At 45.5% G+C, this 25121-nt stretch overlaps 1 protein-coding gene across 1 annotated transcript in view; it reads left to right on the top strand.

Annotated features, from left to right (window-relative positions):
* The window catches only part of ZMYM2 (zinc finger MYM-type containing 2), a 1132334-nt gene that overhangs the window by 48102 nt on the left and 1059111 nt on the right, over positions 1-25121 (top strand). The window contains exon 2 of the mRNA XM_085621554.1: positions 23503-24329. Within this exon, the coding sequence (XP_085477680.1) occupies positions 23513-24329 (817 nt within the window). The 5' untranslated portion in view covers positions 23503-23512. The remainder of the gene's footprint in view (positions 1-23502; positions 24330-25121) is intronic.

Here is a 25121-nt window from a genome sequence, read left to right on the forward strand (position 1 = left end):
AAGATGTTTTGTGACGCACCTCCCCCCCCCCTTTTTTTTTATTCGACCCCTGCTTGACGATTCACCTGGAAACTTTCCAGACAGAAGCTGAAGTGATTGGCGTATTAATTTTGAAATTGTGAAGATTTGTAAACTACACCAAAATTAACAAAGCAAAAAATACTTTGTCAAATGGAAACTAGGTCTTAAAAAATGTGTGTGTGTGTATATATGCATCTATAGGGGTGTGTGTGTGTTAGTTATACTGGTATTCAGGTGTGTAAGAAATGTAATGCCCCTTTAGACCTTAATGACCTCAGCAGTTTATTAAACCTTGAATAATGTTTAAATGCAGAGTTTGGTTATTATTTGTCTTAAGTCTCAACTGACAGCCTTTTAAGTCAGTAGCTTCACTTCTATACTCTGATCAATTATACGGCATGCACTACTAGGCCGTATGAACAACCCTCTAGTAAATACAAATTTGTTATAAACATTTCTTACATGAGCAGAACTACTTTTACAATTTTAACATTTAGAATCGTGTGGTTTGAACTGTCTGATGCAGACATACATTTATACATTCTACAACAATGTATGAACTTTTAGAAATAAATATCTAAACTTTATAAATTCCCAATTTTTAGATCTCTGCTTTAGACGGCGTGCAAACTCTTGTCTCGAACAGAGACATGCTGTAACTGCTTTGGGGCTTACAGCCAGCCCATAGGCTTCCCATTCACTGGCCATATGTCGCTCAAAGTTGTGTTCTCCCCATTTGTCAGGGACATGCATACGTCATGCCTCTTCTGGTGTTTAGACCTCCCTCCCCGCACCGGCCAACTACTCCTGAACATTCGCTGTGTCCATTTTCATGCATTGTTTAGGGCTACTTTTTTAGGTCTGGGCTCTAGTTTTTTTTGTTATGAGCATTTTTCACCAGTGCCCCTGTTTTTGACATCACTCTAGTCCTATCACAATGACGTATAGCGTAGAAGGGGCTGCTTTTACTTGGCAAATCTACTTGGACATCAGTGGTGATTTCCTCACATTATCGCAACTCTTCGTCGTCTTAACATATGTTGCGGGAAGTATTGGTGTCTGAGACCAGTGCGTCACCTCATAGCTGGTAAGATAGAGTACAACGTGTTAAAATGCTGGACTCTAGCTCACAGTACCATTTCTCAAATTCAGTCACTTAAGGGAAGACTTGCTTTTTGTACTCTGGGACTTTCAGAAAGCAACCCTAAAAACGTTTTGCTTAGTCTTTCTATGGGTCGGTACTGCCCTGCTTCATTTGTACTCCCTGCCACCCCTTCCTGTGCTGCGTTCTGCTGCTGCCTGCACGCTCAGCGGATAACTGTACGTAATCCGGGGTATCACTAGCGCAGGCCAATCCCTGAATCCAACTCAGTGCAGGACTGGCCAGACGAGTCCCCTCCATTCCTCCAGTAAAGGTGGAGCCGTTCTATGGTACTGGCAGGCAGATACCGCTCTGCTGCTGCCTGCACATTCATCTAATGAACTGTACGCAATCAAGGATATCAATAGTGCATGCCAGTCACTAAATGAATCTCCCTGCAGGACTGGGCAGGCAAGTTGGTCATTAAGCTGTTTTTGTAGTTTTGCATACCACAAACTCAAACTTTCTTAACAAGTACCATTGTGCAGTGCAGTGGGCAAACTCTACACCATAATGTAGTGTGCCTGTTGTCAAGGATTCTGGAGACCCCCAATCCCCCCCCCCCCCCTTTCCCCCTTGATGCTATCTTTCAGTGCAGCTTGGAGGCCGCATCGTCCTCTATGATGAAATGGGGATATTGCCACTTTTACTAAGTGGCCATGCAGACGCCTACCTTGTAAAATGTTCTCACTGCATGCTCTTTAAACAGTGTTTGTATCTGTACTAACGAACCACCCTTTTTTTCTGTTGTGGTGTTGAAGAAACAGGCAAGTTGTTTTCTAGAGATTAGGTGAGAAGTGTAGCCCTAGGTTCTCCCTCTGCACTGGACCGATGCCTTCTGGAGCTTGACACTCACTGAATGAAGTTGAGTCTCTTGATGGTTGCCAGCTCAAGCTGCCCTTCAGCAAAAAAGTTGAACATTTCAGTTCACTATTATTGTGTTTCACTTTCAAACTGATTCTGTTTTCTGCATAAATGGGATGGGATCTACTGGTCCTGTAGCTTCTGCGGGCTGCCCCGGGTCCACGAAGGGGACCCTCCTAAGAGGGCAGCCCGCCTTAGTGCCACATGATGGCACACGAGGAAGACACCCAGTGTTTGCGACCCCCTAAGGGTCCGCATGCCCGCGTCACTTCCGGGCAGGAGTGGGCGGGGGGGTGAGGTACATATACCCCTCCCGCCCACTGGAGGCCCGCTTTTCCCGCTGCCTTGACTGCGTTTAGCGCCGTTGCATCTCGCCGTGTCTCGTCTCGTTCCCGGTTCTGAAATGGCATTCCTTGTTTGGTGAGTTTGGGCCTCTGGGGCCGATTGTCCCTGCTGCTGTGGTTCCTGTATCAGCGCTGCTGGGGCATATTGGCCTCTTGAGGTTTGGGCTATGCCCGGGTGATCAGGTGCTATGTAGCAGAGTTGCCTTGCGCCTGCCAAGCATGTGTCCACCCCCCCCCCCCCACCTCCCCCGTTTGAGGCAGTTGCTCGGCCTTCAGTCTGTCTCAATGTTGTAGTGCGAGATTAGGGACCAGGGGAGCGGCAGAGCAGGGGCCTCACGTTTGGTATATTGCTGGTTTTGTGAGGCCTCAATCTATCTCGGAAGGGGGGTGGCACTCGGGGCAAGAGAACAGGCATTGCCTCAGTGTTTTCCGTGCAGTTGCGGGCTGGTTGCACTGCCGTGGATTCACGGCTGCCGCCGCGTTGTGGGGTTGTCGGCCTGATTGCAGGATTTGCCCCAGTGTAGACGTCTAAGCAAGACACTGGCCTCCCGTGGCAGGGGGTGGGGAGAGCGACGTGTGCATTAGTGAATTGTTTGTTTTTGGTCTGGTGAGTGTGAGGGCATGGTTGCCCCCTCTTTGGTCTTTCCCCTTCGGGCTATGGCTGTCACAGGTTGTGCTGGGCGAGCCCTTTTGGACTGGTGAGGTGTAGTGTTGCGGGTCAGCATGGGCACGGCTTTCTGGCGTGGTTCATGGTGGGGGGGGGGTCACGGAGCGAGAGTGATTTTGGGCGGCGTGGTGGTTCTCCCTCCTCCCTTACATTCTCATGGGTTCCCCGCGGCTCATCGCCGGACAATTGCGGCTCAGGAGCCCCAAGCTGTGCTAATGAATTTTGACGGAAACACAATTAGAACTTGGCCAGAGTGCTTGTGCAGTACCAGCAACATGGCAAAGGAGGGTCTTTGGATAACTGCGGAAGATACTTAACCCTTGGGTACACATGGGACAGCGGGCGGGGACGTGTTCGGCAATAATAGGAGCAGGCTTGTTAATCTACATGTTTCTGTCTGAAGGAATACGTGTGCTTGAAATATGAACTGACTGTTTTAACACTGCCCACATTTACCCAAGTTGTATCACAGCATCGCCAGTTTCTTATACTCTGGGCCATTGGCATTATGGTGATGTATCCGCAATTTGCAAAGATCTTTGGGCCTGCATTAGCCACACTTATACCTCCTCCAGTCTGACCCACACTAAGACCATTCTGCTTGACTCCACTTTGGGTCTGGCTGATACAATAAAGCCTTTAACTTGTTTAATCTCATTGGACACATGTTGGCACTTTAATGGTCAGGTAGTGTTGTGTCTTAGCAGGAGGGCCTGCGATGGGTTCGGCTGGTTTTACTTTAAGGGCCCGGATGTGGACAGGCAAAAACAGTCTAAAAAAAACAAAACCGGTTCACATGCAGTGGAGGGCCCTTGGCTAGGTGCACTGGTAATCTTTGTTACCTTATACAGTATTTATTTAGTTGTTAAACAGGTAATAAGGTGTGGATTATATCACAAAAAGAGGGGGGGACCGGGAGCGTAATTGGAAAGTAGGTCCAGTACCCGTGCTCCCTCAGAAATACTTAAATATTACGAGAGGGTAACTGTTCCTGAGGGAATATGGTTGTGTGTGTTCTCTCAACGTGGTGTGGGGAATTTCTCCTTTTGTATATAGTGCCCTCACACACCCTTTCGGGTGTCTTGCTTCATCATAGGGCGTTGCTCCTCGTGGGGGTGGCGCTGCAGTCCCCCACGGGCCCCGCAAGAGGGCTCTTTGGCGGAGATCTTTTGGTTGGAGACGCCGCAGTTGTGCATGGGTGTGTGTGGGCCTATAGGAAGACAAGTGGGTGGTGCGGTTTAAAAATTGCTGGGTAGAGTTTCAGACCTTTATTCACAGCTCTACCTGGCAAATGGTTAAAAATGGTAATCCTGGAGCTACTCTTAATGAAAAAAATAAATAAAAGAGGGCAGATCCTGGAAAGTAACTGCTGCTCTCAGGAATGTGAGTGGGGAGCCTACTGGTGAATGGTCAACATGTTTCGCGCTTACGGGTGGGTCCTTAAGGGATCCCAAATGCGCTTCGTCAGGACCTAAGACAATTTAAATAGTGAGTGCAAGTGTCTGTGAGTGAAATAGAATAACAGGTTTCAGTGAGGTGTGGTTCTGTAGACCTGTTGTACCTTAATATTAAGGTTGACCAGCGTCTTTGCGCTGAGAGGTTTACCTGTCTTTTCTGGAAACCTCAACCCAACCTGGAATGGCAGGGAAAAAAAGGGGGGGAGAGAGACACACACATGGACAGGGGAGAAATATGCAAAGAAAAGTAACATCAAGGTAAATACTAGTACATTGTATGTCACAAATGCCATATAAGCTACACAGGATAATTTAAAATGCAAGCCATGCTTCTAAAGTCAACATAACATGCGCGTGTGACGGACTCGTTTGTGAGGACTATGACCCCAAAGTGCCTTGAATCCGTTACTGTGCAGTGAGAGTATCGTCGTTTTCGAGTGTCTCACTTGGCCAGCTGTTCGTGTGAGGCAGGAAAACTTACCCCGTGGGAACAGAAGCTAGCTTTATCGTGGCTTAAGCGGGAGACGAGCAGTATCTATACAGTGGTGTGTTTGTTTATGTGAAGATAACACAACTGACTGTATCCGTGAAACATAGGTGAAAATAAAAGGTAAAAGACTAGATTAATAGTTGAAGCCTACCCTCAAGTTGTAGGGATTAGGGCTCCATCAGCAAAGTGGAGTTGGCATTTGGGAGAAACTAGCAGAGGGGGAGACAGAGAAAGGTGTCATGATACTCGGTATCTGTGTCAGACCTGAAAATTGCGCGGCTAGGCTCACCTCTCTCGTTGGGAAATACTCACACGTGCTCCTCCGCCCGGGACGTAGTGACCTACCCCTTCTCCGTCTATCGCTGGAATGGATAGCCATAGAGCGAAAACTTCTGTTTATATCCGATTACCAGTGCTGCACTGTTCTGATTGGGGTTTTTTTTGGGCGCTGATAAACGACGTCACTACGTTGCGTGGTTCGGTAACTATGGCAACAGGTAGGACGCTGTTCACAGACGTGGTAGCGTCTGGAGAGCGATCGTCAGTCTAATTGTTATGTAAATGGTTGTCATGGTTACTCTGGCAATATGTAGACGTATCTTGATGTCGGACGGTCCGTCGTACAGATTGCGGTCTCTGTTGTCAAAGTGTGCCCTTCATGTCGGAGACTGTGCTCCACATGGAGATACGTCTACATATTGCCAGAGTAACCATGACAACTAGCTTAAGCCACGATAAAGCTAGCTTCTGTTCCCACGGGGTAAGTTTTCCTGCCTCACACGAACAGCTGGCCAAGTGAGACACTCGAAAACGACGATACTCTCACTGCACAGTAACGGATTCAAGGCACTTTGGGGTCATAGTCCTCACAAACGAGTCCGTCACACGCGCATGTTATGTTGACTTTAGAAGCATGGCGTGCATTTTAAATTATCCTGTGTAGCTTATATGGCATTTGTGACATACAATGTACTAGTATTTACCTTGATGTTACTTTTCTTTGCATATTTCTCCCCTGTCCATGTGTGTGTCTCTCTCCCCCCCCCTTTTTTTCCCTGCCATTCCAGGTTGGGTTGAGGTTTCCAGAAAAGACAGGTAAACCTCTCAGCGCAAAGACGCTGGTCAACCTTAATATTAAGGTACAACAGGTCTACAGAACCACACCTCACTGAAACCTGTTATTCTATTTCACTCACAGACACTTGCACTCACTATTTAAATTGTCTTAGGTCCTGACGAAGCGCATTTGGGATCCCTTAAGGACCCACCCGTAAGCGCGAAACATGTTGACCATTCACCAGTAGGCTCCCCACTCACATTCCTGAGAGCAGCAGTTACTTTCCAGGATCTGCCCTCTTTTATTTATTTTTTTCATTAAGAGTAGCTCCAGGATTACCATTTTTAACCATTTGCCAGGTAGAGCTGTGAATAAAGGTCTGAAACTCTACCCAGCAATTTTTAAACCGCACCACCCACTTGTCTTCCTATAGGCCCACACACACCCATGCACAACTGCGGCGTCTCCAACCAAAAGATCTCCGCCAAAGAGCCCTCTTGCGGGGCCCGTGGGGGACTGCAGCGCCACCCCCACGAGGAGCAACGCCCTATGATGAAGCAAGACACCCGAAAGGGTGTGTGAGGGCACTATATACAAAAGGAGAAATTCCCCACACCACGTTGAGAGAACACACACAACCATATTCCCTCAGGAACAGTTACCCTCTCGTAAAAATTTAATAAGGTGTGGATACCTTTGACAGTATTTCCATGCCTGGAAGTACATAGTGATGAAGTAATAGTGTCCCAAGTAGCACAACATGATATATACTTTTGTATAGGGTGCTTGTTAAAAGCTTCCTTTGGTCTAACTGTGCCAGGCAAACAGGGACGTCTTGTACAAGAGACGAACAGGAGTGGTTACTCAACACTGTGTTAGAAGGCATGTTGTCTAAAGCAGAACTCAAACTAGCCTTAAACGCATGATGGAGACAATTAGTGACCTGCCTAAAGCTGTAAACCTTGTACTAAAGGGATGGTATGCCAAGGGAGATAGCTTCCATATTTAACGGGATCCCCTCAATCCAACACGCCTAAAGAAAGCGGAGGATGCCCGTTGATTTTGTTAGACCTGTAGTTTTATTAAACGCACCAAGTACTGTGAAGTAGTGACATTTGCACTCAAATCTTGGTAATTCCAGGACACATTTCCTTCAGCACACACACACCTCCAAACAGGACTGCTCTCCCCTGGAGCACAGGGAAGTAAAACACAAGATACGGCATAATGCCAACATCTGGAAGCAAGAAAGATGGTGATGGAGTGGGGAGCGATAAATCTTGGTCTGCTCGCACAGGCAGGCGATTTCTGCGGGGCTTAGCTTAGCTTGCTGCCAGGCAGTGGTCTTTTCCGACTAATGTGATGATGTTGAATGGGTTGCAAGCATGCGCCAAGAGATGGTTTCTCCGAGACCATCCAGGATTTCAACATGGTTGGATTCAGGCCAAGGAGTGGCTACGTGCCCCCTGAGTGCTGAAGATGGTTGGTTGGGTTGGTATGCTTTTACAGAAGTTTGTGGCAAGCTTGCACATGTGGTTGTTCCGCTGAGTTTGGGGGGCAGGTTGGCATGCTTCATCTGGTCTCTGCCAGAGACAGCAGACCCCCAGGGTGACAGCGTGCGCAATACATGTCATGTTGGCACATACATACAGGACTCGTAGGCATAGCAGCAGGTTCATGCTTCAAGTATAGAGTTAGAGATCTGAAGGACCAATCTCAGCTGCATGTGTACCATCTATTGGTCAATATTAGTATAGATGTAACTGATTTCAATAGGGCCAAGTATTGGAGGCGCTTAGAAAGGTGCAGCAGTGAGTGCCGCTATGCAAGGATAGGAAGGTTAGGACTGGCAGGTCCTGCTTGGGCCTGCCACATGGCCACTTGCAAGTTTCAGGGTGCTTTCTAAGGCCATAGGAGGGGTCATGCCAAAGAACCTGGAACGATTCACCTGCTGGGTGTGGTGGTGGTTTCAACAGCAGGGTCAAACCCCTGGGACCTATCATCCTAAAGTATGAAGTTACTGATAGAAGTTAATAGGGTTAAATGAGCAGGGGACTAACTTACTTGGTGGGGCACAAAAGACAATTCACCAAGGGTACGGGACTATGACACAACATTGGTTCAATACGTTTCATCAATAATTCAGGGGAGGTGCAAACTTAGTGGCCAGGTAACGGGAATGTCCCTCAGCATAACCGGTGGGTACCACAGGATGGTCATCAGTAGAAGGGATATGCGAGCGCCTGTTGTTTGCCTGCCTTACCGCCGCGCAGCTGGGCCGGTTGCTTAGCTGGTCAGCCTAAACCATGCGGTGGTCCCAAAGCCGTAAGTATGCTTAAATATCAGGCTTTGCGGGTCCTGGCAGGCAACTTTGCAAGCACTCTTTTGTAGGGGCAACAAGCACAGCGCTTTGGGCAGGCCTGTCAGTGGAGCGCATCAGGCAGGTGGGACGATGTGAATCCCAATGTGTTAAAAGGTACATCTGTCAACAAGCACCCAGGGAGGTAGCCGGATGTCATTTTACGTGTTTTACGTACAGGCGAATGCAGAATATACCATAGGCACCCCGGTGAGGCATCAGTGGTTTGTTGGGGTGCAGTGTTATTAGGCAAATATGTGCAAGCTGGATTAGTTGTATAGAATGGGGTGCAGTGCTCAACAAAGGGGGTTTAGCAACCTAGCATTTCTTCCAGCTTCCAGGACCAACGGTCTAGGGGGAGGGCCTTCCGGGCATCCTGTGAGTGGGGGTCCCTGTGATGCGCTGGTACAGCTTGCTGTAGAGGGCGACACAGACTAGGGGGTGATGTCTCCCCTTCCAATAATTTTGGCTATACACCTGGGAGGCAATTACTTTAATTTCCTGGGTAGGAGGGCAGGGCTGCCAGAAATGAAACCCCCTTGGGGTAAGTTAAGCAACCAATTGTGGGCATGTGTGTATTATGATGGCCAGAGATAACCCCATTGTTAGTGTGGCGAGGGACCGTTCAGGGGTTGCCGTGGGAACCTATCACAGGAGAGCCAACCGCGCCAGGCTCAGTCACTGAACAAAAGGGGTTTGGGTGATCAGGCATGGCCTCCTCCATGCTAAATCCACAGGGAGTTTTCAGAGTTTGGGGGTGCACTTGTCCAGAGGGTCAGCAGGGTGTGGGTAAAGATGCCTATCTTGGTGGGGGGCCCCTGGTTGTGACGGTGGCCACACCCAGAGCTGTGGCGGAGTTACAGGGCGATCCAGAGGCTGTAAGGTACAGAGGTGTACCCTCTGCACGAGCACAACAAGAGTGCAAAGGCCAAATATCCCCAGGTAAGGTCCTCGAGTTGGACACTGTAGGAGCGACGGTGCCCTGTTAGTCCTACAGGCGGTTGTGGACCTGAGCAACCGGTGGTTGCTCAGGTCTATCAAATCTATCAAACACCGATTGGCTATGGTCACGGTGTAATTTGGCTCATCAGGTGGGCAGGCGGCGAGGGGTTCGCCCGTAAGATAACCCACTATGTTTGCATATTTGTTATGCAAATAAACCTGCAGCAATTTTTTCCACAAAGGTGTCTTGTCTGTTTATTTCTCAGGATATTGCTGGGGGGGGGTGGGGGGTGATGGGGAGTTTTGCCGATATTGGCACTATGCCTCGGATGAGGGTGGCGAAAGGGGGTTGAGAAAAAGGAGAGGGGAACTGAATTAACCAATCCGAGGCGCTCTGGAGAACACTGCAGCACACCCCCGTCGCCGAGGAATGGCCTTTTCCTCAGAAATAAGTCTGCCAACAGGAACAAACGTGCATGTTGAATGGCTGCACCAAGCCTTTATCTTTGCTTTTCTTGTACCTATTCTTTTGAATAAGACTATTTGCAATTCCCTAGCTTCTTCTCTTTATGTTACATTGTTTTGGGTGAGTGATCGACGTGTTTGGCTTGGAAATGTTGTTCTGCATGTGCACCCAGAGCGTAAATGGGTGCTGGCATTTTTACCTACTGCAGAGATACACTCTCGACCTGAGGGCAGTGGCGAGCACCAGACGTCATATTGTATCGGTCACAATAACAAGGGTACCATTACTTTTAACAGAACCTATATCAGCAGCCCTACCTGGTGTACCAAAGGCACCGATTCCTTCTAAAATAAGATTACCTTCTAAACCTTCAGAACCTGTAATTGCAGGGTCCACTACTGCGTGCGGCTCCCAACTACCAGTTGCGTCTCCTCATATGTTAAAAGTTGGAATCAAAAAGGGTGGTGTCTTTTTAGAAGCTACCCCTCTGCTCGACTATGTTAATGGAGTCCCAAAAAGAATATTAAATTAGTACTTGCTTCAGAGACCGGGAAAAAATGAACAATTAGCACATGAACTGAGAGATGCGCGGTCTGCAACTGTAAACCATATTCACATATTTATTTGTTCCACGCGTACATTCCTGTAGCTTGCTTGCAGATGTCAATATGTATCGCATCCAGGTTGCTGAGCAGCAGTGCATCCATTCATTGCTTTAGAGGGCATGGCTTATTGCATTTTAGAACCGTGTCACTGCGCAAGTCAGCAGTAGTAAACATCCATACACTTGTGAAGATAATCACAAACTTTTGTGCAATGCCCATTTCCATCCTAGATATTATTGGAAATTTACTCCTGTCAAGTGCAGGAGTACATCTCTATACATGGTGCGAATCTGGAAGGTACAAACCCAAAATAGCTAATGGTGTTGAAGAGGCTCCTCCATGGGGTAAAAATATTTTACCCATGGAAAAAAGTTAGCAAATGTATCTGGAATTATTGCACGATTAAATATACACTTGGATATTTGCTCAAACTGTCACAGATTGACGGGAATTCTCCTACAAAACTGTGAATTCTGTACCCACAATAATATGCTGCATAGCTAAATACGTCTAAGGTCCCAAAGGCGAGACCTATTGCATTGCAAATGCTTGTTATAGAAATTGCCTATAAAACAATCTGACAACTTTCATGTCAGCTTGTACACACAGTTCCACAGGAGAATATTGTAAAGAGATTTTTCATACTTCAAAGCATTCTCAACTCTTTGCACAGGCCTTTCAATTAGGGCACAATCTATTAGAAATGTACAACCGCTTCTTACACTTCTTACTTTTATTCGCTATCTTACTTAAATGGATTACTGCTTGCACTTAACTTCACTGGTAGCTAAAGTGTGCACTACATAACTTTTAGCATGCTAAATGAGACTTGTCTCGGGTGCTACATTGTTTCTATTTGTGGAGCAGTACCTTGCATGTGATCAGCGATGCCGTCAATGATGTAATTTAAGATGTCACAAATAATGTAATTTCTGAGGTCATAAGCAGGGCCATGGCGGAGTGCAAACTATAGTTGGCTAGGAGAACTAGAACTGGTGAATTTCAGTTTTTTTTTCTTTAAACATTTTATGTTACATTACAACAGCATCATTTAAACCTTTGGTTTTTTCCATTGATATATTACACACAGAGGTGGTTGCCACTGTATAGCTGTAGTTTTTGGTTTGCTTATAACTTTGGCACTGCTTGACGAGTCTTCACAAAGCATTACAAAAATAGTTCATCCAACCTCTGCTCCTTCCTTGAAGGTTTCAAGGTGGTTGGTCAAGCTGGGGCCGATAAATATATTAGTAGGGATTTTTGAACAGCGCTGCAACTCAAACAGCTGAACAGAATTACACCAAATTTGGCAGAAAGCTAGATCTTTACCTAAAAGCGTGCTTTTTAAGTCTGGCACTAGCCAAGATCTTTTGATTTTACTAAAATATGTATAACATGCTTATTTAAAGGAGCTTTCAGCCACATCTCTTAATCCATTGGTCTGTTGTCATTCCCATTTTGCTTTTGCCCTCTAAAGCATACAGCATGGGTAAAAGGTTCCGCCTACTTCAGCCACTGTTTTTTAAATTTTTTTTAAACTTTGTCATTTTCAAACGAAACAGATCACACAGGTCACATTTTGTCATATCTAAAATACATGCAGAGAACAAGTTAGCATATGCAAATTATCACATGACGGTGACAAGACACAGCAGTCCCGGTATATCTGGGTAAGTGCTACATTGCAGCTTTAAGGCACTTTCAATCAGAGGGAATGTGAGCTAGAGCACATAGAGACGAGGAGGCTACAGCGTTTACTACACGTGTGGGATATTGTATTGATCTGGTATTCAGGCATGTCAGAACTGGACCGTTGGAGCGAAGGCATGGTGCCTTGAGAGTAAGATGTCAGAGCGTGGTGTGCTAACTGCTTATACAGGTGGGCCTATGGAGGTGCGTGCATTGGTGTAGTATGGGCTGGTGCTTCGGTGTAGTATGGGCTGGTGCTTCGGTGTGTGCAGCCGCTCATGTAATGTAGGGCGCCCAAATGTCTTTGGGACGTGATGCAGTAGGCATCGGCTCCCAATACACTGCGAGCACCTCCTGGCAATAAGTCACGGCTTTTATCCACATGTTTATATTGGGTGCGTGGGGTGATCCTCAGTGTATTGCAATGCGGCGCTTGGCCAGGAGGAGCATCATGGCTGACGGGTGTCCCACGCCTGGAGGGGCGTCAGCAACATGGCCAAAAAAGGCAGTGAGTAGGGTGCGGGCATTCTGGAAGCCCGTTACTTCATGAATAATGTCAACCACCCTGTCCCAAAACAATGAAATGGGGCCACAGCGCCATGACAAGTGTAGAAAGTTGGCTTATGTATCAGTGCAACGCCAGCATGCAACATTCGGGCGCAGTCCCACTTTCTGTAGTTGCACTGGCGAACGATATAACCTGTGTAAGTATTTGAAGTAAATGAGCTGCAGTTTATAATTTGGATAGAGGCGCTGGAGTTGTTCGCTGCAATAGGCCCATTGTTTGTCTGTGGGTGGTGGGTTCAAGTCTGAGGAACACTGCGCCAGCGCGTTGGGTGTCGTGATCGGGCTGGTCTGCTGTGTAATACAAGCTTCTTGGGCGAGGGGTTCGCTAATGTTTTCCAACGGGAGCAGGGGCGTAGGTGCAGTGGGAAATGAACTGTGCATTTGTCGGCAGTTAGTCCTGAGTTGGTGGTAGAGTAGGAGTTCCAAGGGAGGGGCACACTCGTCCTCAATGTTTTGTGGCCGAGGCAAGAACTCCTCTGCCGGATACAGGTCAGCAAAAGTGGATAGCCCCATTTGTTGGGCTCTTTGTATAGAGCCGGCGTCCTCCATTTGAGGGAAGCTTGGATGGTGGGATAGGACGTGAAGCTGTGGTAGTTGTGCCAGTCGTTGAAGTCCATCCCTAGCCCAGCATAGAGTTCCAACTGTATTAATTTTACTTAAGCCACTGGTTAACTTCACTTTGAGTGACTGCGTTTTTGTGTTTCACAATGAGCATATCTGCACCTAAGGTGTTTCTCTTCAGTGCAGTTGTTTTTACTTTATAATTATTTTAGTGTTGCCTTTGTTTGTGTTAAGGGTCTGAGGTTAAACTAGGACATTTGTACCAGATGTGAGCACAGGCCAGATTACACAATTTATCAGTTCCTGTCTCCAGCCAATGCTGTTGTAACTGTCTTTTGGAGTCAATTGTTTGTGTGACTGCTGGTAATTCATGCATGCAGCACACAAACGAAAGCTTCAATATTATACATGTGAATTAAAGCGGACCGTTCTTTAGAACACATTTATTCTGAACTCTGTTTCACAAATCGTTATTTAAGAAACTTTTAACCAGGAAGAAAACTAACCTTTATCGTGTTTAATTTACAGCACTTAAAATACTTTTTAAAATGTATTTCCTCCTTTTGTTTCTTATATTCTTTTTTTCCTTCCTTTGCTTTCCTTGTACATGCCTTCTTTTTTTAACTTCTTTATCAAATTCAAGAGGCTGACGTACCAATGTCAGAACGATTGGCTTTTTAGGTCTGTTAGCCAAGACCTTCTTATTTTACTCCGTGCCAGGGAGTTCTATGGTAATGTGTGCTCTTCTGAGAACAAAAACATTTTTGTCTTTAGTCAATATAAACACCTGGCAGCGTCTCAAATCATTGTTGTGCAAGAACCATGATAAAACCAGAATTGTCAAAGTTCTCAGACATCTGACTTCTTGGCTTTGCTAATGCTTTTTGTAAGTTGGAGTAAATGTTTTCAGAAGTTCTTGAGACATTAAGGTTCTAAATGTATTCCTATCTGGGCGGTTTGGTTCTCAGGAGTCCTGTGGGCACGCAACGCTAAGAGCAAACTGATTGGCCAAGAGGCTCTCTCTTTCCCGTTGGCAATCGTGCTCCCGTCGATGTGAGAAGCTCCTTTAATTTCTGTGGGAGCTTGCGCTCTGACTGGCAACTACATGAGAAGAAATGTTGTGGCTGCCATTTATAAGATATAAGTGGGCAGGGTAACCTGATCCCTCTGGACCTTCTGTCTTGGGAGTCCCATTCTAAATCCCCACTCTGCCCAAATTGAAAACACAGATCTATATGATCTGTGGAACTCTCGTGGGAGCCAGCGGGACTCCCCATCTCCTGTAAGTCTCACAGGAGTGAAAGGAACACAGGGTCTCCCTCGAGAATCCTGTCATGGTAAAATATATATATTTTTTTTAAGTGGGTACGTGTGTCTGTGGCGGACTGCTATTCCACGCCATACAGTGCCAAGAGACGTGCATGGTAAGGGTGGCCACCCCCGGTATATTGGGCGCAGGGCCTGGCCAGAAGCTAAGCCCTGCGGCCAACCCACCCGCCTTACATGGCTCCAGGCCTCACATATTACATCACTCGTGACATGTTCTAGGACTTCATTGATAACCACGCTTTGCGCAAGTAATTACTTTAACTATATTTGGTGAACTTCAAGGTGTTTTCTTTAAAACGTTGCCTTTAACCCCTTCAGTGCCCGCCCCTTTCCCCGCCCAGTGCCGGCCGTTGCATTAGCGGGCGGGGTCTATGACGAGCTGGACTCGTCATGGGCACAGCGCCACCGCGGCCCATGACGAGTCCAGCTCGTCATGGGCACTGAAGGGGTTAAACTCACATTTTCACATAACTCACTTTTTCTGTGTGTGTATTTACACCCACACATGTATGTTTTGGGGGTATTTTATATATAGAAATGTAAACAGTGGTTGGCATTACATCTCTCCACCATATTCTGATATTATTTACCCCAGTTTTGCAGCTTGAATCTTTTCTGGATTCACTATGCTGTGCATTATTCCTCCATCTTGTGGTTGGGTCCGAAATTGTAGTATATAGTCTTTTATTATTATTTTTCTTGGCCTGGTTGTTGTCGACATACCACCATTTGCCGTCCTTCTGTGACGTCGACGTGCTTCCTCCAGAAGCTACCACCTTTGGTCGCCATCTTTTGATTCTTTTTTTCCGCCGATGGGTCTGGATCGAGACGGGAGGAGCTCCAGAACTTTGGAGAGGAGAATCCACGAAACTTGACTAGAACCAGAAAACGTCTTTCGACACACCGGCCTTCGAACTGGAGATCCAGGACGCAGAGAAGAGGATAAAACACCAAAACTTCGACGTCCAACAGAGCATGCGCACACAGGGGACTCCCTGGGTGCCGTAATGGACAAAACGCCATTCAAGTTTTGCGACAATTGCCACCAAAAAGTACGCGCAGAAGTACCAGCACCCGGTCTGTAACCTTTGCGTGCTGCTTGACCACCGCTCCGAAGACTGCAACGCGTGCTCGGCGTTCACCCCGTAGACCTTGAGGGAAAGGCAAAGGAGGGCGAATCACAACATGCTGGGTCAAGGTCTCCCACCATCGCTTTGAGACCTGGGCCTCTCCAGCGAGGAAGAGGGCAACGTCGCCGAAGGGCCTGAGGGCGACGAGAACTCGCACGTCCAGCCTGTCGATGTCGAAAAAAGAGCTCTGAGGGAGGTGAGAGGCACAGTGACCCCGAGACAGTCGACCGAGCCCCGAAGGAGTGATTCTAAGTCCTCAAAAACAGTACCGGCGTCAAATGTTGACGGCCGCAGGCTCGTCCAAGGACAAACAGTCCGTCGGTTCCTTTGACAAGGACTCCTAGACGGCGAAAACCCTTGATAAGAGCAGTCACGAGAGACTCCTCCACGTCGAAGAAAGAAAAGGGTGAAGCAAGCTTAGACTTCAACATCCTCAAGCGGCAAGAGAAAGCAAGATCTTGACGCTGAAGCACAAGTGTCGGAGCTCGAGAAGAAAAGGAGAAGGCTCGAAGCCGAAATGGCAAGCATCTTGCAGCGCAAGAAAGTTTTCGCCGACACAATGAAGCAATTCAAGGTCCCGCAGAAAATCTCGACCCTTCCCGAAAGAGACCTCCAGGAACTACAGGTTCCTACAACCCCAGAACCGGCTGATGAAGAGGAGGAAGAGGAGTACTACTTCGAAGCAGAGGGAGAGGCTGAGGATGAAACCTATCACGGTTCGGCGACCTTGGAGACACAAGACATCCAGTGGCAAGATCTCTACACTAACTCGCCAGAAGAAGGGGTAGACCCATACCCTTTGAGGCCCTCACCCCCGACGACATCGGGATGTACAATCGGGTAATAAAGAATGCTGCTGACACCTATGGAGTACAGCTAGAGGAGGAGAACCCACAGTCAAGCTTTCTTCTAGAAACCTTGCTGCCCACACAAACAAGAAGCCAATTCCTGCCCATGCTCCCAAGTGTGCTGGACTAGGGAAAAGAAGCTTTCTAGGAACCTGCCACATGCAAGGCAGTAACACCAAGGGGAGAAAAAAAATACAAGCACTCCTCCAAGGACCCAATGTACATCAGGGATTCAGTGGCTGCTGACTCCATAATAGCTTCCTCAGCCACTAATGTGGGTCCACCACCAGACCAGGAGAACAAGAGAATGGATCTCACAGGAAGGAGAATGGATTGAAGTGCAGCGATTCAGTGGCGCATAGCCAACTCTAATGCCTTGATCAATAGGCATGCATACCAGCACTGGGAGGAGGTAGGCGAACTGCTCAAAAACCTGCCAGAACAGTTCCAGAGAAGGGCAAGCCACTTGGTGGAAGAGGGGAAAAACATGGCCAATACATGTCTAAAATCAGCCCTTGATGCTGCGGAGACAGCAAGCCGGCAAATGATGATTGGAGTTATGGAAAGAAGACACGCCTGGCTACGAATGTCGGGGTTCAAACCAGAGGTTCAAAGTAACAGCTTGAACACTCCGTTCAATGGAGAACAACTGTTCGGAACAGCTGTGGACAACTAGTTAACTCAGCTGAAGAAAGAAAACGAAACTACAAGGTCCATGGGGGCACAATTGAGAGGTATGCGTAGGGGCACACCATCGCGGAGGACAACAGGCAGGGGTAACCACCAGCCAGTAACCTCACACCAGACCTTTCAGCAAGGCTACCAAGGAGGCAACCAGGGTCAGCAACAGGGTCAACAACCGCAAAGTTGGCAATACCAAGAGGGAAGGCAATCCTTTCGAGGGCGCACTCAAGGAAGAGGCCAACAGAGGGGGACAACAGCCCACCTCTAAGTGACTGCACTACAACTTGGGCGCACACTCTAAAAATATCAGAGGGCGCAACAACCAATAAACATTCAAAAACATCAATTCACAAACAAGGAACACCTCCAACATGTAACACCAGTTGGGAGGCAGAATAGGAAACTTCTTCCACGAGTGGGAGAAAATTACATCCGACAAATGGATATTGAACGTAATTTAATACGGATACTGCATAGAACTGGCAAAACAACCACCATGCAAAAAACCAAAGCACAAAGTTCATTCAAAGAGAGAACTGTCTCATTTGCTCAAAGAGGCACAGGAACTTCTACACAAGGGTGCCATAGAGAGGGTGCCTTACAAGGAAAGAAACAAGGGGGTGTACTCAACATACTTCCTCATACAAAAGGTAGACGGAACATTAAGACATATACTAGACTTAAGGTTCCTTAAACCAGTTCGTAAAAACTCAAATTGACATTCCTTACAAGAGGTGATACCTCAGATACAGGTAGGAGACTACATGGTAACTATAGACCTAAAGGACGCTTACTTGCACATCCCCATGAACAGACACACGGTGCTACCGTCGGACACAAGTCAGCACCAAGAGTGTTCACAAAATGTCTAGCGGCAGTAGCAACCCACCTAAGAAGGCAGGGAATTCACGTTTTTAGCCGTACCTAGACGACTGGTTAGTAAGGGCAAGCACATACAACCTTTGCAAACAGCACATAGAAAGGGTCATAAGGACCTTGTTTGAACTAGGTTTCTCAGTACATTCGGAGAAATCATCAATAACACTAGAGCAAGTGAAGATTTTCTTAGGGGCAGAAATCAACACGAGAGTAGGGAAGGTGTTACCAAGCTCAAAGAGGACAGTAGCAATTCTGAAGGAGACACAGCTTTACTGCAAGGGGCAAGCTCTGACAGTGAGGACCATGGGGAAACTACTAGGGATGATGGCTTCATGCATTCATCTAGTCCCAAACATTCGACTGCACACGAGACCATTCCAGGAATGGATTCAGCAACAATGGTCACAGGCAACAGGGAGTTGGGAGGAACTAGTGGGTGTCACACAAACAGCTATTCAGGAGATGACATGATGGAACAGGAAGAACATAACACAGGGGAGACCTTTCACACAACCAACTCCAACAGTGACCATTACAACAAACGCTTCCCAAATGGGGTGGGGAGCCCACATGAACAACCTCAAGGTGAGGGGTCTATGGACACCGCAGGATGTGATAAAACACATTAACTTCCTATAGTTAAACTGTGTTACTAGTCTTAAAGGCCTTTCAGAAGGAGCTTTACGGAAAAAGGGTGCTGATTCAAACAGACTATACAACCACAATGTTTTACATCAACAAACCAGGAGGAACGCAATCAGTAACACTGTCAACCCAAGCCCAGGGGCTATGGAGATGGGCTATCCCAAGGAACATAGACCTATTAGCAATCCATCTTCCAGGGAAGGACAATGTAGAGGCAGACAGACTGAGCAGACAAACATCAGCATCCCACGAATGGGAGATGAATCCATCAAATTCTAAAAATCTTCAAGAAATGGGGTATTCCGCAAATCGACCTATTTGCAACACCCCAAAATGCAAAATGCCAGCACTTCACATCCAGACAACCATGCGCACAGTTCCTAGGGAAATGCGCTATGGATAAACTCGTCAGGGACATTTGCTTACGCTTTTCCCGCCGACAGGCAGGATCTTCTAACTCTGCAAAACGGAAAGGTGCTACACCCAGAACCAGAAAGCCTAAGCCTGGTGGCATGGCTCCTGAGGACTTAGAATTTTCTTACCTCAAACTACCAGAGAGCACAATGGCAGTACTCAGAGAGGCAAGAAGGCCTACAACAAGAAAGTGTTACACAGCAAAATGGAAACGCTTTTCACTTTGGTGCCTTGGGGAAAAACTTTCAAGGAAGATCACAAGGGAGTCAACAGTACTAAAATATTTGACATATTTGCTGCAGGAGAAACTAAGCTACGCATCTATAAGGGTACACTTGGCAGCAATCGTAACTTACACGAGAGGAGAAACAAGTAAAAGTTTCTTCACATCACAAGTGGTCAAGACATTCCTTGAAGGAGCAAAGAGGATAGCACCTGCAAAGAGGATGCCACCATCCACACGAAATCTCAACGTGGTACTCGCTCAACTGATGAAGGCGCCATTCGAACCAATACACAAGGCAACTTTACACATGCTCACGCTAAAGACAGCGTTTAGTGGCAATAACATCACTACGTAGAGTAATTGAATTGCAGGCTCAAACACTACAAGAGCCCTACTTCCAAATTCATAATGACAGAATCGTCATGAGAACAGACCCACACTTTCTGGCAAAGTGGTTTCTAAGTTCCATATTAATCAAACGATACAAATACCAAGCTTTTTCTAAAACCCAAAGACACAAGCAGAAAGAGCATTGCACACCCTAGACACCAGAAAGGCGGTCATGTACTACATTGAAAGAACAATGGAATGCAGAAAAACAAAGCAATTCTTTGTTTCATTTGCAGACATTTTTCTGTGACGACCAGTCACAAAGAATACCATTGCAAGATGGATCGCACAAGCCATACACTTGTGCCACAAACAGTCAGGTCAAACCTTGCAAGGAGCACCGCACGCTCACTCAACAAGGAAAAAAGGAGCAACAGTGGCTTTCCTAGCAAACATATCAATTTTTTTTTTTTATCATCTGTTTTTATTGATTTTTCAAACACAATTACAGGAATTCGATTTACTTGCATATGAGTTCATTCGTTGCAACAGCATTATATGGTGCACATGATAGGGACATAGTTGGGACGCAGCATGGAGACTCCACCCAGTTACTAGCAAACATATAAATTTAGGAGATTTGCCAAGCAGCAACATGGTCTTCAGTGCACACGTTCACAAAGCACTACTGTGTGGACATTCAGAGGAACAAAGAAGCACAAGTGGTACAAAAGGTCTTGCAACATATATTCACAAACCAGCGTTCATCTTCCACCCAGCCACCACTGGACTAGCAAACATCTACAAAGTCTATGCACAGCATAGTGAATCCAGAATGGATCGAATGGCGCCTTCATCAGTTGAGCGAGTACCACGTTAAGATTCCGTGTGGGTGGTGGCATCCTCTTTGGAGGTGCTATCCTCTTTGCTCCTTCAAGGAATGTATTGTCCACTTGTGATGTGAAGAATGATATACGCTGCAAAATGTATAGTTTCTTACCTGTCGGTGTAGTTTTGCAGCTTGAAGACTTTTCTGGATTCACTAGCGAACCCACCCACCTCCGCCAAGAAGATGATACAGGAGGAATAAGCAAGGGGGGGGGGGGGGGGAATCCGAAGATGGAAGACGGAGGAAGCACGTCTACGTCACAGAAGGACACCAAATGGTGGTATGTCTACGCCCAAAGGCCTCGAAAAAAAGACGAAATACTACAATTCCGGACTCAACCACTAGATGGCGGAATAATGCACAGCATAGTGAATCCGGAAAAGTCTTTAAGCTGCAAACCTACACCGACAGGTAAACTATACGTTGTACTTTTTGGGTACAACTTCCTGGCCTTCTAAACCCATATCTTGCAAAACCTGTGTCTCCTGCGTGATGCATGAAGGCTTCTCCTGAATCTGATTTGTGAACCCCACGCTTTATTGAATTTACTTGAATCCCCTCTACTAGCGTACATCAAACGTTTGGCTTCTATACATGAACACAAGTCTTTATTTGCTTTCCAGGACTCTAATGTTGGATTTGATGCACAACCCCAGAATTGTATAATATCCTTGGCCCATTACCTAAGCCAAATTTGCAAATGTCTTTTGGCTTCAGAGAGTTCCCGTGTATCTCTAGATAAGCTGTTTTCGCTTTAGGTTGTGGGTATGAGTCTATTGGGTCATGCGTTTATACAATGCACACTTCAAAAAGGTTGTTAATTTGGGAATTGTCGAATGTGACAAAGTATCTGTTATGGCATTGTTCTTTAGCATCCCAAGGTCCCTTTCACGATCCTGATGGGATAGTTCTTCATTAATGCCCATGATATGGCATTTTCTGGTATTTCTTCATCTAGCAATTAGGTGTCCCACTATGTACAATCGGAAAAAGACACAGTATTGTCTAAGTATTTCTCTGCTGCCTGTTCGGGCAATGTGGTACTTTTTGCTTCAGGATTATCAGTCTAAAGCTTTTTTTCCCCAGGTCTTTACCTCCCGCTTTCCAGCCTGTTGCAGGCATCCTAATTTTAAAAATCAATTTCATGAATTCCCATTGTATCGTGAAACTAGTATGGAGCATAAAGCATTTTGTGTCTTGTGTTGTAGCTGTAGACTCGTATCTGAACACACCCATGTACGTACTTATGTTCTGTCCCCATCTTACAGACTAACAGGGCATGTTGTAAACTATGGAAGTCATATCCGTGTCACCTGGTATTTGCACCAAGCTTTCACTGCTTGGGGCCTGAATTGGTACTTTTGCCCTTCTGCTTTGCAGCTGATAAAGCCATGCACATTTTATATATCTTTGTACCTGCGTCTTTTTCAGCTGGGTGTATCGCCCCCTATTAATGTATCTCGACCTAGAAGTGTGACCACAGGCACAATTCAGTCTTAGGCACTTCTATAGGACTTATTAGTAAAAGGAGAAATGTATGGACTCGCTCTGCATGAATGAAAGCCAGCCAGTGAGAGCACCCATGAAAAACCATGTATTGCTGGACGTGATATACAATGTAATACTGTATGTATTGTATTCCACACACAACATTTTATGTTGGAAATGTTTTTCCATAGAACTTGTCTGAAGAATTTTAGATGCACCTTGGATAATAACTAGGAGGCCCAGCGATGGTGAAGGGTGACTAGGGAGTTGCACAACCATTGTTTCTTGAATGGTGTATGCAAACTCGTGAAAAATATGTAATGGGATACAGAAATTTAGAAATGCCATAGGGACCGATTTTAATGACGAAATGCATGGTGAGCAGTGCATTTCTTATTGAAAAATATTGAGCCACTACCCGTCAGATTTTCATTATGTACACGTTAACTAATGCAGAGGCTTTTTTTTTTTTTTTTTTTTAGTAAAGTCTCATTAAGTATCTTTTAGGTCTCTCCTACTCATAACTTAAGTACTGTTTGTTTTCAATAGAAATATTGTATACAATACCAAATATGTAGTGGGCTTTCAATCAGCCCCACACTTCATGTTGCTTCATCCTCCCAAACTTTCCCCACCACCACATCCTCTTCAGCCTTTTTTTTTTTTTTAGCCTCCCACTGACCTTCTGTGGGTCGCCATACTACTTCGTGTCTCTTTTTTTATTTTTATTTATTTTTTATAATTTGTTTTTACCTACTTTGGAGGTCAGCTCCAAGATTGGACATCTGCCATCTTGGGATGGTAAATAAAAGAAACCAATAGCCACCACAGCATTGACGTATTTGTGCTTGTACCTGGTGATGCATGGATGCGAAAATTTAACACTGGGACCAGCCACTGACTTTTTTTGTTTTACTTGTTTTTGCCGATGCTGTTCGTCATTGGCAAAGCAAAAAATTCAGCTCACTCCTTTGGCAGGCAAGACCTAATGGCTTTGCCTTTTAGTAGTTTGTTAATCAAGTTAGCTTTGATCTTTAATACCGGTGAAGACCATGCCAAGATACCCCATTGTGTGGCATAGCTTTATAAATGCTAAATACAAACACCTGGAGCAGGATGTGGATTTAGCACATCATGGTAAACCTTTTAGTCAAAACTCTTCAAAGCTTGCCTTTATTTGAAATTTACACAATATTAGAACTATGTCTAAAGAAACTGCATTGCAATTGACATCTCAAGTAAAAAAAATATTTGTGTACAAGTGAACTGTAGTGCTTAGTTTTGCCCATTGTGCACAAAACTTGCAAAACTGCCAAACATCTAGTCAGTGAAACAAGCTGTTTTTTTGTTTTTTTAATAATCTGTTCTTTTGTTAGAGGTTTAATCTGAGTGTTTCTTTCCTTACCACAGGTACTCTGGAATGGACACAAATGCTTTAAGAGGATTTTCAGAGCATTCTGTTTTTTTGGGAACACCAGCAATGGCAACTGGTCTGTCAAACGTTGGAAACTCTTTTGGTGGACCGTCTCATCCTACTATAGTTTCTGGACCTATTAAGTATCAGACCTCTGCTGTGGAAGAGGACGATGATGATGTTGTTTTTATTGAACCTGTACAAATACCACAGAACCCTCCTCCAGTTATGTCAGATCAGCGAAGCAATACATTTCCATCCTCTAGAATAGGTGAGATTCAGATACGTGACCTTAGATCAAGGCCTCCTCCGAAAGACGTTGATTCTCAGAGGGAATGCGTAAGTGAGACTATAATCATTGATGACGATGAGCCTGAGCCTACCCAAGTGCAAGATAATATTGCATCAGGCTTTAATGAAAGGCGAATAGCAGATTCTAACAGCTCTTCCAATTTTTCAAGGAGTAAGGTAAATGCTGGATTGGGTGCCTGTGGGATAACAACAGAACCAGACTCTGAAATCCGAATTGCAAATGTCACCACTTTAGAGACTGGTATGTGCACAGTGAGTGATGGTCGCCTGGGAAGCACAGAAGGGCGTGATATGAACCTAATGATTACACATGTAACATCCTTACAGAATTCCAACTTGGGAGATGTATCCAATGGACTGCAGTCAAATAATTTTGGTATCAATATACAAACTTATCCTCCATCTTTAACTGCGCAGACCAAGACTGGTGTAGGACCTTTTAATCCAGGTAGACTGAACGTAACAGGAGATGTTTTTCAGAACGGAGAGTCTACTACACACCATAATCCTGGTGAGTATTTACCTAACACTGCTGTCGAACATATTTATGGTAATCTGAGAGTACATGCTTTGGTTGTTCAAGTCCTCTAGCAAGTATGGTGGTGGCATTTGTATACTATATGTAGTAGCTTAATTGTATTATATAGTTTGACAACAATTTGCAAAATATACAAATATATACAATTTAAAAATTATATTCGTTGACTGCCTCTGCCAAGTTTATTGCATACTTCCCTTCAACAGCACTACAAGTTGCACATAAGGCTTTCCCAAAAGATAGACAACTTAGAGATGGACCTCTAAGACAACACAAAAGGTTATCCCGGATGTCAGTCCACGCACATACAGTAACAGGAAATGTAACACTTCTTTTGATACTTTCCAATGGGACATAAAGCAATATGGCGTGTTGTTGTGTCTGTTATAAAAGAAATGCCAGATAACTGAAAAAAAATGATCTCTTTTGGCCTTTAAATATACCTAGTCACAAGTGAACTCCAGAAACGGCAATATTACAAAATGGAACATTATAGACACGTGGATTCACCCCAGTCTTATATATGGCGATTTAATGATCTAGGTGCATCAGCAAGTGGATAAACTTTAAATATCTTGATTTTCTTAGTCTCTACTTACTAGAATAATTCTTAAAGCTTGCACACTTTGTAGATTTAAATTGCTTTCTAGTTCATGGTTGATTATCGAAATTCTTCCTCTGCTCCATCATTTCCAGAATATCGATGAGGAGTAATGTACACAAAGTGGTTCCAATTTAAATAACTTCCGCACCGACTCTCCTAAA

This window comes from Triturus cristatus, chromosome 8 (genome assembly GCF_964204655.1).
Source record: "Triturus cristatus chromosome 8, aTriCri1.1, whole genome shotgun sequence".
Lineage (NCBI taxonomy): Eukaryota > Metazoa > Chordata > Amphibia > Caudata > Salamandridae > Triturus > Triturus cristatus.